Source organism: Protomyctophum bolini, assembly GCF_963924005.1.
Source record: "Protomyctophum bolini genome assembly, chromosome: 3".
NCBI classification, from domain to species: Eukaryota; Metazoa; Chordata; class Actinopteri; order Myctophiformes; family Myctophidae; genus Protomyctophum; species Protomyctophum bolini.
In genome coordinates, this window is record NC_137864.1 from 48,087,697 (window position 1) to 48,100,107 (window position 12,411).

Below are 12,411 nucleotides of genomic sequence, written 5' to 3' on the forward strand. Positions count from 1 at the left end.
TTGAGTAACTAATCTGTTGCACAGTTTAACAATATGGTACATAAGAAATCAGTCTTTAACAAGTTTATATAGTAATTTCATTCTCTCTTCCTTATATTTATAATATTTTCAATAACTTGCATGATTTACAATAGGAGACAAAGTAACTCCCGAAAGCCGCATTTATAATTTGTTGCAAAATATTTCCCTCACGATGATGGTTATTTTCAGTGAGCAACAGTATCCTACATTGAAGTATAAATTTAACAAGTGCAGTACTTGAGAATGAGAGCATAGGTCAGACGTCATACATCTAATGTATGGCACTGTGCTTACAAATAAGCAGTCAGTCATCATCATTCCATCTCAGCTTAGGGGGCTGCCGTCTCGCTCACTCTTTACACTTGTAAGACAAAAACAATGAATGACAAACCTTTTTATTTATTATCAAAGCAAGAACTTTCCACACCCGAAAGACAGATTTTCTGATTTCCAGGCCAGAGAGAGATGTAGGTTATAGTCCTTGTTCTTTTATTTGTGAAACCGGTCAGAACTGTGTTTCTTTTTGAGTGACTGAGGGTTTTGTCAGTGTCTTCATGTGCGCCCGCATACATGCCTGTGTGTACATAAACTGCCATAGTCCATGTCCTATTTCAATACATCCAAGTGCTCGTCATACACACACACAAGAGGAAAGGAGGAGTATCCTTCCCAGAACACATCTTGAAAAATGATACAACACTAGATTACAATTGCCAGGCATGAGAGCTTCAAGAGAAAGAAAACCTGGCCCCATTACCAGACAAATTATTTTACAGTTTCAACAAAAAAAATGCTTTACGTTTTTTTTCCAAAGGTACAAAATAAAAAGGTATGAATAATATAATGCAATTGTCTTGTAAATTTTCTTTAAAAAAGAAATGAGAAAGGCATGAAACCATACCCAAACAAAAAATAAAACGAGTATCGAGCACATTTGGTCTCAACCAAAAAATATATTCTTTGTGATTTAAATTTTATTTATGACGACATTTGCAAATCCATCTCTCACTTGGGTTTAGGAAACTGACATTCCCGAGTGTTTACAATTTAATCTTTAACCCAAAATGTTCTTTATTTTCTCCTTCTCTACAACTCAGAACTTTTTACATGTCAGTACAAAAAGTGTTCTCAACCTTAGAAAGAAGAAACAAAGCCCTCAAATGGGGCAAGAGTCTGGGGGAACCAGGAGGAGAGGGAGGATATGTCCCTGGGAGTGAGACGGTGTGTTTCAAGACAAAGAGTCTCCCAGTAGAAATGCTACAATCCCTCCACAAACTTCTCCAGAGTGTCCCCTGTAGCGTCTCCCACCATCCCCAAGTCACTGTTCAGCCCCCCTCTGTTGGGTGTGTTAAGCTGTGGCAGCATGGCGCTCTGTTCTGGTGTTCCCATGTGTCCCTGTTCCATAGACCCTGACAGGGGGCCTCCTAAGCCGGGGTGGGGTGACCCCGAGAGTGATGGGGGCGGGTGCTGGGGCGAAGGCTGGTTCTGGACCTTCGGCGAGGGGCTGGAATGTGGCTGCTGGGGTTGCTGTTGTGAGGGTGGGCATGGGGACTGGACCGGCGCCGGGGAGCGGACCTGGTTACTGAGGGCGTTGGCCAGGGCCGGCTGGCCGGGGAGATGAGCTCCACCCTGGGGCTGGCCAGCCAGCAGGTGGGTCTGAGGGCTCATAGGGCTGGGCTGGCCCGGGGAGCCCATCTGCTGTTTCAGGACAGCTTGTGACTGTTGGGGAAGTTGCTGCTGCTGCTGCTGCTGTTGTTGAAGCATGCGCTGATGGAGCAGGTTCTGGGTGGAGTCCATCCCCATGCCAGGTTGGCCCATCTGAGCCATGGGTGGGAGCTGGCCCATTGGACCCCCACCACCTCCTGCACCTGCCTGCATAGCTAGCTGCTGCTGTTGTTGCTGCATACGGAGCTGGGAGTACGTGGCTGCGGTGGCCTGGGCTTGAGGGGGAAACTGGCCAGGATGACCTTGCGGCATCACTCCCTGCTGCTGCTGCTGCTGCTGCTGCTGCTGCTGCTGCTGCTGCTGCTGCTGCTGCTGCTGCCTTAAAAGCTGCCGACGGTAGAGTTCCTGGATCTGGGGGTTGGTGTTATGTGCTGGGTTCATCAGCTGCCCTTGGGGACCTAATGCTGCCATGCCTTGGGCGGAAGGTTGTGGAGGCTGCTGTGGGGGCATCACAGGCCTTGGCACCGCACCTCCTTGCATTGCCATGGCCTGCATCGCTGGCATGCCCGGCTGCTGTGGCGGCTGCTGGCCTGCTTGTTGCTGCCCAGGCTGGCTGGCGTGGTACTTGGCTGTTCGCTGCTTGATGAAAGCAGCCATAAGCTGTGGGTTGGATTTCAGGATATTGAGGACTTGCTGCTGCTGCTGAGGTGAACTGGGAGACTTGAGGGTACGGAGGAGGTCCTGGAGGGCATTGGGAGCAATGGCACCAGGTCTCTGGGGTGTCGGTGGCCGGGCACCAGGCTGCTGGGGGGGCACCAACATCCTCTGGGCCAGCTGTGGCTGCTGCCCTTGTGGCATCATGGGACGTTGCAGGGTCATCGCCTGCTGTGGGGCCTGCCCTTGGGGAAGGCCTGGTTGCAGAGGCTGAGCAGCCTGCAGTGGTCCACCCGCTCCAGGCCACTGTCCCGGGGCCATGGCGGGCTGCATGACCTGGGGCCCCCGTGGCCCTGGCACCATCTGCATGGGCACCTGCATGGGTCCGGCCATGCGCTGAGGGCTCAACTGAAGACCGTTCATGTTGACGCGGTAGTTCTGCTGGTTCTGCTGGGCCTGGGCCATCATCTCAATGTGCCGGGCCATCTTGACAGCAGCTGGTGGAGGCTGCTGCTGTGTGGGCTGCTGAGCCTGCTGGGGTGGCTGTGAAAGAGGGGACGGCTGCTGGTGAAGAGGAGAGACCTGGGGCCCTGGCTTGCCTTGCGATACCGGTGCCTGAGGCTGTCCATTGCGGGGAGCGTTGGGGAAGCCTGGGGACATGACACCAGCTGCGTTGGGTGTCTGGGACTGGTTGGAGACCGGCTGCTGGGGGTTCTGAGGGGTGTTGGGCTGCAGGTGAGAAGTGGGTGTGCTGGGGGCAGTGGAGGCCGGTGGGGACGGTAGCGGCATGGTTCTGCCTTGCATGGTGGCCATCCTCCTCCTCATCATCTGGGCCTGCTGGAGGCGGTGCTGCAGCTGCTGCTGGCGAAGCTTGTGCTTTATGTTCAGGCAGAACGGTACAGGACACTTGTTTTCCTGACAGTGCTTGGCATGATAGCAACACAAAGCAATGAGTTGTTTGCACACGGGGCAGCCTCCGTTGGTCTTGCGCTTGCAACCCTTTGTGTGCTGAACCACCCTCTTCATCTTCTGGCAGGACGGCAGGGAACAGTTAGCATTGCGGCACTGGCAGGCATGGACCAGGGACTGGATGCAGCGCTGGATACTTAAGCGCCGGCTCTCTTGAGGGCTCTTGGAGGCCTCTCCACTCTGGCTATTGCTATCATCATCCAAGCCCAGGCCCCACTTAACCATCTGGTGCTCATGGCCCTTGGCGTTGTAGCAGTTAATGCACAGGTCAAAGTCCTAAGAGTGGCAAAAGAGTGGAACAAGAAAGTTAATACAAACTGTCCTGGAAATCTGGAGGGGATTCGGTCAAAATAAGACACAATAAGGCAAAGACAACAGTTCCAATTTTAAAAGAATGATTATTATTTTTGCACCAAAATAGGAGACAGACTTACAACTCAATGAAAAGGAAAAATGCAATGGGAATAACCGATCTGGCTTGCCGAATTACACAGACTAACAGTTTATAGTTTTCCAAAAGCTACAGCTCTGGCGAATAGGAGCTAGACCTGTTACACGTGTCACATGAGGACCTTGATTTGATTTGATTGATTAGGTCAGATAAAAAGCTGAAGAAACAGTAGACATTAGATAATATGGCAAAACATCATGCAAGTTCTCACTACTGAAGCTGTTCCAGAGATCAGATGTTTTGAAGGAAACGGGACTAATTATAGTATACCGTAGTAAGTTATATTAAACGTTTACTTCTCAAAACCTAAAGTCAAAATCAAATCAAATATGTTGAAATTGTGTTCTTATGAAATTGTTTATGCATGGTTTGGTGTTTTGTGTGTCGACAACAATGCATAGAACTCACCTCGCAGACAGTGCAGTGCCAGCGCGTCTCCACGTGGTGCTTGCATTCGTTGCAGGTGTAGACGAAGCGATCCTGGCCCTGGTTGTGCAGCTCCACCAGCATGCACATGCTGCTCCACTTGCACCTCCTCAGGGAGCTGAACTCCCAGTGCTTGTCCCTGGCCAGAGTCAGGAAGGCGTCGCGGCCGTCCATCAGGTCACAGGTCAGCAGGGGGTCGGGGTCCATGATGGGCGGCAGGGTGTTGACCATGGGAACGGGGTGCAGGTGGATCACAAAGAACACCTTGTGAAGAACAAAGCGGACAGGAGCGTTAGTGCATGAGCTAATACATTAATAAGGGACATGTTATGCAAACATTTAGGGGGAACATCCAATCTTAATACTCACAAATGATTCCTTTCCAAAGACAAGACAACCATTTACCTCTTTGTGTTTCTCTAGGCTGGCATAAAGCTTCTGGGACAGGTCATTGGCTACATTCGGCATCCCAGGCTTCTTCTTATTGGCTCGGCTAACGCTGCCCTTGTTTTTATTGGCCTTCTTGTTGTTTTTCTTCTTGGCATTCTTGGTGTCACTTGGTGTGCCGCCCTGTGGGCCAAATACAATGACAGATTAATCACACTCGCTCACCATACACAGGATTAAATCAATTAAATCAAATTGGTAGGTACTGTAGGATAGTATAGATTACTTGCTATAACAAAAAAAGACTATGCATTTCAATGTGGACTGCAATCTTCTAAAGAGATAAAATCTCTTCTGGGTATGCATGCTTACTGCAGGCAAGTGACTTTTGGCCCTTTTTGAAGAACGTACATGAATAACAGAGTGCACCAGAAAATCGCTTCATACCAATATCGACGAATATGCCAGTCTAACCACCGATCCGACACAAGGGTAAGGGGTTGATTGACAGTGTGATTTGAGTCTGGCTTATTAGCCAGACTAAGGGGTTGACACTCTGGCAGGTAAATAAAATGTTAGGGCATGTGGAGTTTGCTTTCGAGTTGCCCAAACTGAGCATATCAGGTGTGCATAAGACTTTGTTGACTTGCTTTCTAATGTTTATTGACTCATCTGGATATCAGGCTCCACACAATCATAGAATACATTTTCCCCATCTTAACCCATTCTGATCGGGAACCCGTTTTGGTGTTAGCATCATGTTATGCTTTATCTATTTAAAAATAGCAGATCTACAAGCTCATAGCGCGCCACCGAGTGGCGCGCTACGAGCTTGTAGGTCTGCTATTTTTGAAAAATCGAAGAACGACTGACATTTTTAGAATCTGATCTCAGGTCAGAATGGGTTCATCAGACCAGTGTGTGTCCAGTGGAAACCTCGTATGAATCTGATCTCAGGTCAGAATGGGTTAATAAAAACATTAGTAGAAAGAAAATAGAAACGTAACACTTGCTTTGCTAACGACGTGTATACACTGCCTCTCGATTAAAACCGCGGGGTGCCTCGGACATGTATACACGACTACACGTCTTTATGCGCCTGCGTGCAGCCGTTCACTTCCTTGTTTACGGGCCAACAAAACTTGCTATTCTTTTGAAATCTACGGCGCTCTCCATTGGTTAGTAATGGAACATTATACCTTCCGGTTTTGGGGGGAAATGGAAGGCGGGGCTTTTCAGAGTAAAATCTGCCAGGCACTCTAGGGCCTTTAATCTGAAAATCCCGGCAAAAGTAGTGTTTTAAGCAGGTTTACAGGTGACATGATAGGAGGCTGAAGTCCTCACCTTTCATTTCACAAACCTAACCAGATTGTTAGTTGTATGGCTAACTTAGTCAACATCAAGTGATGTTGGACTTAGTTGAATCTTCTTGACTTGTATATATATATATATATATGAATCGGCCAGATTGGCCAGATTGTGTGTACCCACTACCCATAGCGTTGATTTGATTAGCTGAGCACCCCATAGCGATGATTTGATTGGCTGAGAAAAATGCGTGTGGAGGATAAAAAGTGAGGACAGAAAAGTGACGCAAATTGTGATTGGCCGGATTGATGATGTATGATATAAGAGCACCCCTCACTTCACACGGGTGTGATTTCTTTTATCTCCTTTTCGTAATTGTAATGACTGCGATCAGAGCCATTTAAATTAAAAGTCATAACAATAGGTGGTTCAAACGCTGACGAAGGCCAGAAGGGACGAAATGCTTTCATTATCGATGACTGCTGCTGCAGCACATTAAAAGATTGAAACATTATTCTATGAGTGCAGACTGTTCCTTTGATGAGATTGTCTGTTTAGAATCTGCTCCCGTCTTTGATCCAAGTACGGTGGGTTGAGCGCACCAAGATTTGGACTAACTGAAAAGGTCTGGCATGAGGCCCAAGGTCCTATGGGCCTTCGACAGAGATACCACAGAGAGCATCCTGACAGGTTTCAACTCTTGCCTGGTATTGGAACTGTACTCAACTGCAAAGGTTCATATGCTTAACGATGTGAATGCATTTAGGGACTATACAAAATTACTGTCAGGACTCAAATCAAATAAAAGTGGTTCTATAAGCGGTTCTGACCTCAGGAGTTTCACAGGCGGCGGTGTTCTCCTCCTTCTTACGCTCTTCCTCCTCCTGCTCCAACTCCCTGATGCTTTCCTCCAGAACGTTGGGCCAGAAGTCACCTTCAAAATAGGGAAGCTCATTGGCGCTGGTCACACGGTCCTCTGTTGCCTGCTTGAAGATGTCCTGAGGACGAGTCCAAAGATAAATGTGGTCAATTCAAACTATTCTAAAACAAGGTGTTCTGGCGAAAAATGTACGGTATACTGCCGAATGTTCAACACGGGGATATTTTCAGGATTCTAATATGAAAGGCCATCCAAGTCCTTTTACAGTCTACATCAATAGACGGGGGCTTTTCCTTTATTGTGGTGGCCCCAAAGAGGGAGTGAAGGAAAATCACCAGCAGCAAAATCATCAGCACCAAAAGTTAACAGTATTAACCCATTCTGGCCGGGAACCCATTTTGGTGTCAGCATCATGTTATGCTTTAGCTTTTGAAAAATAGCAGATCTACAAGCTCGTAGCGCGCCACCGAGTGGCGCGCTACGAGCTTGTAGGTCTGCTATTTTAGAAAAATCGAAGAACGACTGACATTTTTTAGAATCTGATCTCAGGTCAGAATGGGTTAATCAGACCAGTGTGTGTCCAGTGGAAACCTCGTGTGAATCTGATCTCAGGTCAGAATGGCTTAAAACACATGTGAATTCTCGCAAACCGGGATAGTTTACCAGACTACCTTTACTGCACAGTCACAACACAGATGTTCTTGCTTACTGCCCATGCAGTCATCCCCCCAAAGGCCCCATCGGAGTCGGAATAGGAGCTGAATGTTTATTCCCCTCCCAGCCTATTTCCATTGAACGGTGGATTATAAACGTAACAGTTGGCCAGTGATCTCTACCTTGTAGTCGTGCAGGATCCTCTCAGCGTAGGCCTTGTCCAGCATCTTCCTGTACCACTCCTGAAGCCTCTTGGGTTTGGGGATCTTCTGGTCGGCAGGGTGGCAGTGGAAGATGTAGTCGTCTCCTTCGCTCGGTGGACATGCCCAAATGTGACCCTGGGCGTACCTGTGTGGAGAGGAATGGAACGGGCACCAACATTTAGTCTACTCCTATAGATGGACCACTGCCTCGGTCAAAACCTTCATTCAAAACAGCTGCTGCATCACTGTAGGATACAAATAACTGGTTTCTCTCTTGGGACTTTCTTTCCCTACTCGCAAAACTCTCTGCCGTCGTACTTTGTCAAAGAAAAACATGTCTAGAGACACATTTATTTGAAAGGTCAGACATGAAAATAGAAGGGTTTTCATCTTCCGACAATGCCAAGAAGAAACAAAAAAAAGACATTGTTGAACATCAGTCACAATAAAAGGGGGTGAAAATGGCTTGGTTTCCATATAAGGCTGCAGTTCATGGAAAGGTGTCCAGTGACATTAAAGAGGAAATCCATTCTTGAAATAGAATGCATGTTATTTCTATACCAAAGACTTATTTGTACTTTTAACCAATGTGCACAGTAGAGCAGGTGTTCCCAAACTTTTTTGGACCAGGTACCCCTTTTGGGGTAGATATTTTTCCAGGTACCACCTCATCCTCGCAACACGGATAACAAATAAATGTATACGTCTAAATGTAGACGTCTAAATGTAGACGTCTAAATGTATACAGACGTCTAAATGTAGACGTCTAAATGTAGACGTCTAAATGTGTACCAGGTACCCCTTTTGGGGTAGATATTTTTCCAGGTACCCCCTCATCCTCGCAACACGGATAACAAATAAATGTATACGTCTAAATGTAGACGTTTAAATGTAGACGTCTAAATGTAGACGTCTAAATGTATACAGACGTCTAAATGTAGACGTCTAAATGTAGACGTCTAAATGTATACAGACGTCTAAATGTAGACTCTAAATGTGTACGTCTAAATGTAGACGTCTAAATGTAGACGTCTAAATGTGTACGTCTAAGTGTAGACGTCTAAATGTGTACGTCTTCTCTTATGGGGGTCCCTGGCATATCTTTTCAAATGGGGGTCCACGGGCTAAGTAGTGTCAATTTGGGGGTCCTTGACATGAAAAAGTTTGGGAACCACTGCTTTAAACACTTTAGCACTTTATGAACATGAACAAAATAGATGGGTCCCCCCTGGAACTCCCTCAGGTACCCCTGGGGGTCCCCGGACCCCACTTTGGGAACCACTGACATAGACTGCTTGACACGTATATCTGACGGTGCACAAGACGTGCTACCATCTTTATTATTGTTATTCGTACATCTAACTATAAACGCAAAAGTCTCTGTACGTCTGTAACTCGGGAACCGTTCGCCCCAACCTACTTCAAATTCGACACACGCGTTCCACACCCCCACAGGGGATGCAGTGCCCGGTGTCAGAGTCAGAGCCCGGGCTCTGGACAGGTCCCCTTGCCCAGTGTCCATATATGGAGCTGGCATGTTCATGACATCATGCTGACATATGCACAGACTCCATATTTGGGCATGCCTGACAAAGAACTCCCAGAATATCTGGGTGCTGCATGTATGTCCAACTTGCATCGTTCCAAGTAGGCCAGCCCAGTGCTCAACAGGGACCACTGTAGAGGCCCCACGGGCACCACTTTAGTCGTTGTAATTACCCATCTCGATCGAGGTTCAAACCGTGGCTCTTTAAGCTGAAGATAAGAGTGACAGTATGTGATTTTCTCATCTGGATGAGAAAACCCTGGAACTGTCCATAGACGGTGCATAATGGAAAAACTCCCTAGGAGACTTGGATAATGGTAGTGTTTATTGGGATATGGGAACAACTTACTGATTCAGAGCTGGAAACTAAACTTTTATTTTATAATATTGTATTGTGCACAACAGCACATACTGTATGAGGCCACTCAATATCGAGGGGAGAGCAAGGACAGTTTAAAAGCAGAGAGAAAGCAACACTTACCCGAGTTTCTTGACATATTCTAGATAGCCAATGAGAATCTCGTGGTAGACTGCCGTTCTTAGCAGCCGAGGTCTGAAGAAGTGAATACTGTCGAGGTATGATATGTATACCCGCCTACAGAGGGTCACAGGAGTAGTTAGCAACTTAGCATTATTACTGTTTTTAATCACATAAACCCTATGTTGACTTTTTTTCCCTCTAGACCAAATTGCTTCACAAAAAAATGCTTGTACTGTAGATTGACCATTTTCACACTACGACGCTAGGGTTTACAGTATGTTACGTTTGTCCAGATCCAATCACGTGATCGGAATTTGGGGCCGATCATTTTCAAATTATCTTAACCCATTCTGACCCGAGATCAGATTCATAAGAGGTTTCCACTGGACACACACTGGTCTGATGAACCCATTCTGACCTGAGATCAGATTCTAAAAATGTCAGTCGATTTTTCAAAAATAGCAGACCTACAAGCTCGTAGCGCGCCACTCGGTGGCGCGCTATGAGCTTGTAGATCTGCTATTTTTCAATAGCTAAAGCATAACATGATGCTGACACCAAAATGGGTTCCCGTTCAGAATGGGTTAAGCATAAAAACTTGATCAGGACGTCCTTGTATCAATATTATATCCATATCGTGATATTAGACTGGATATTGTTTGTGATTTGGGATATTTTACTATAAAAATAAAAATATCGGATCGGAAAAAATCTGTATCAAATGATCAGTATCAGATCGGGAACAAAAAAACTACAGAGACAGAGTAACCAGAATGACATAATTTTGTCAAACAGAAAAAAAAAAAAATCCTACGTACAGTTACAATTTAGGCATTTAGCAGACGCTCTTAATCCAGAGCGATTTACATCAAGCAAGAACAAAATAGCACGGCAATAAATCACATACATACAAAGTAGTTATCATGAGTCATACGTAAGTAAGCTAAGAACGCAACAGTGGAATATCAATATAATGGAACTATGCATGTATACTTTATAGTGCTATAATAAGTCTACATAAAATGCTATCCAAGTCTACATAAAAATGTCAGGGCTAGGGCAAGTGGTACGTAACCTGACGCTGCCAGATCCAAAAAGCTTGCTACACAAATTTGTTTCACAGCTTATTTGGATCTGGGATCTCTGAGGGGGTTGAGCTAACACAGATCCGACCCGTACCGAACCAATCAGCGTGAGCTAAGGGCGGGATATGTGCGAAACCGGATGTGAAGCTATATAGACACGTCAATATGATTGGTTGTGTTTGCACGCCCACACGGTGATAGACAGACGCTCCCATCCAATCATCTACCATGTATCTTGAAAAAAAGGAACAGCCCCGTCATCGAATTTGCTTCCGCGATCCCAGATCCCAATAAGCTGTTAAACATATTTGTGTAGCAAGCTTTTTGGATCTGGCAGCGTCAGGTTAAGTGGTACGTACTGACTTTATAAAATGCCCTTACTATTATTACAATCCCCAGTCTGTTGTGTGTTCAGTACAGACCTGGTGTTGGGGAAGGTGCATTCGGACCCATACTCCTGTACGTGCATGCCGAAGAAGCACACGTCGACTCCATCAATCTCCTCAAAGGCGAAAAGTGCTTTGGTTCTGTAAGGAAAGGTCTCGGGCATATCACCCGTGTCCACAAACCTGGCAAACACAAAAAACAAAGTCCATGTCATGTAAACAAAAGATAACTAAGATACAGTTTTACAAAAAAAAGTAGTAGAATGCTCATTGGATTTACAAATGGCTTAAAAAGATATTGCGGTTGGAAATGTAGGTCTAATAAACGTAATGATGCACTATGCAATTTGTTATTGTGAATAATACAATGCACAGTATGACTATTATTATTATTACTGTATGTTATGACTATGACTGAGTATTCTGCCAGTATGACTAATGCAATATAACACAATTTGGGGTAGTTGAAATTAATCCCCTTGCTCTATTAAAATATTTAGATCCTGTGTCTAGGTCGGACATGACCTTTGACACGATCCCGTTTCTGGTTTGACCTGCATTTTGACCTGGTTACGCAGGCAGGCTCTATTAGCTCAGTGGTAAAAATGTCAGCACTTGCGCAGGAGACCCGGGTTCAAATCCAGGGTACATCGGAAAGGTTACATAGGGCAGCTTTGAGATCAATTTGCTTAGTCCCCCTGCTGTGTAAGTGTCTTCGGAGACAGTCTGAGTCCGAGTGGAACGGCACAAGTTCCCATTGCAAATGACCTTGAGTCAATAAAAAAAACGCAGCCTTGAAACGATTAACCTGAAGATAACAGACTGTTCTGTGTTGACCAGTAACCACCTCCTTCCCAGGACCTGACAGACATCATAGTCTTTGATCTTGTCTGAGTAAATAGTGAATAAACCTTTGGGAGAGGCAAAGGGTGCATGTGTGCCATTTAACAGACATGCAGGCACCACAAGAGCTGAGTGGATAAATGTAAAAGCTGTCTATGTAGGGTATAATCAAACACCTAAACTCACTATGAGGTTCAAAGGGGTAGGCAAGGCTTCGTCTTGTAGAAAATACTAGTTATCATTGTACATAGCAGGGCTCTAAAATCACTTTAAAGCTTCAAGATAGACTATATATATATTGTTACATTTTACTGCAGTGTGTTAAATCTGCAGCCATGTTTCTTCTTAGTAGTCGATCGTCACTGGTGTGACAAAAAGAGAGCCGAGCAAAGAGGCAAAGCTCTGGATCTATTGATCAATCTTCATTCCTACTCATGAAATATCACTCATGA

General features: G+C 45.7%; 1 protein-coding gene across 4 annotated transcripts in view; it reads right to left on the reverse strand.

Annotated features, from left to right (window-relative positions):
• Positions 1 to 415: 415 nt before the first annotated feature.
• crebbpa (CREB binding lysine acetyltransferase a) overlaps positions 416 to 12,411 on the reverse strand; it is a 73,797-nt gene continuing 61,801 nt past the window's right edge. For all 4 annotated transcript variants that reach the window (XM_080759182.1, XM_080759184.1, XM_080759183.1 and 1 more), the window contains 7 exons: positions 11,153 to 11,299; positions 9,646 to 9,759; positions 7,598 to 7,763; positions 6,712 to 6,879; positions 4,592 to 4,756; positions 4,169 to 4,450; positions 416 to 3,585 (listed from right to left, as the gene is read on the reverse strand). In XM_080759182.1, the coding sequence (XP_080615308.1) occupies positions 1,279 to 3,585; positions 4,169 to 4,450; positions 4,592 to 4,756; positions 6,712 to 6,879; positions 7,598 to 7,763; positions 9,646 to 9,759; positions 11,153 to 11,299 (3,349 nt within the window). In that variant the 3' untranslated portion in view covers positions 416 to 1,278. The remainder of the gene's footprint in view (positions 3,586 to 4,168; positions 4,451 to 4,591; positions 4,757 to 6,711; positions 6,880 to 7,597; positions 7,764 to 9,645; positions 9,760 to 11,152; positions 11,300 to 12,411) is intronic.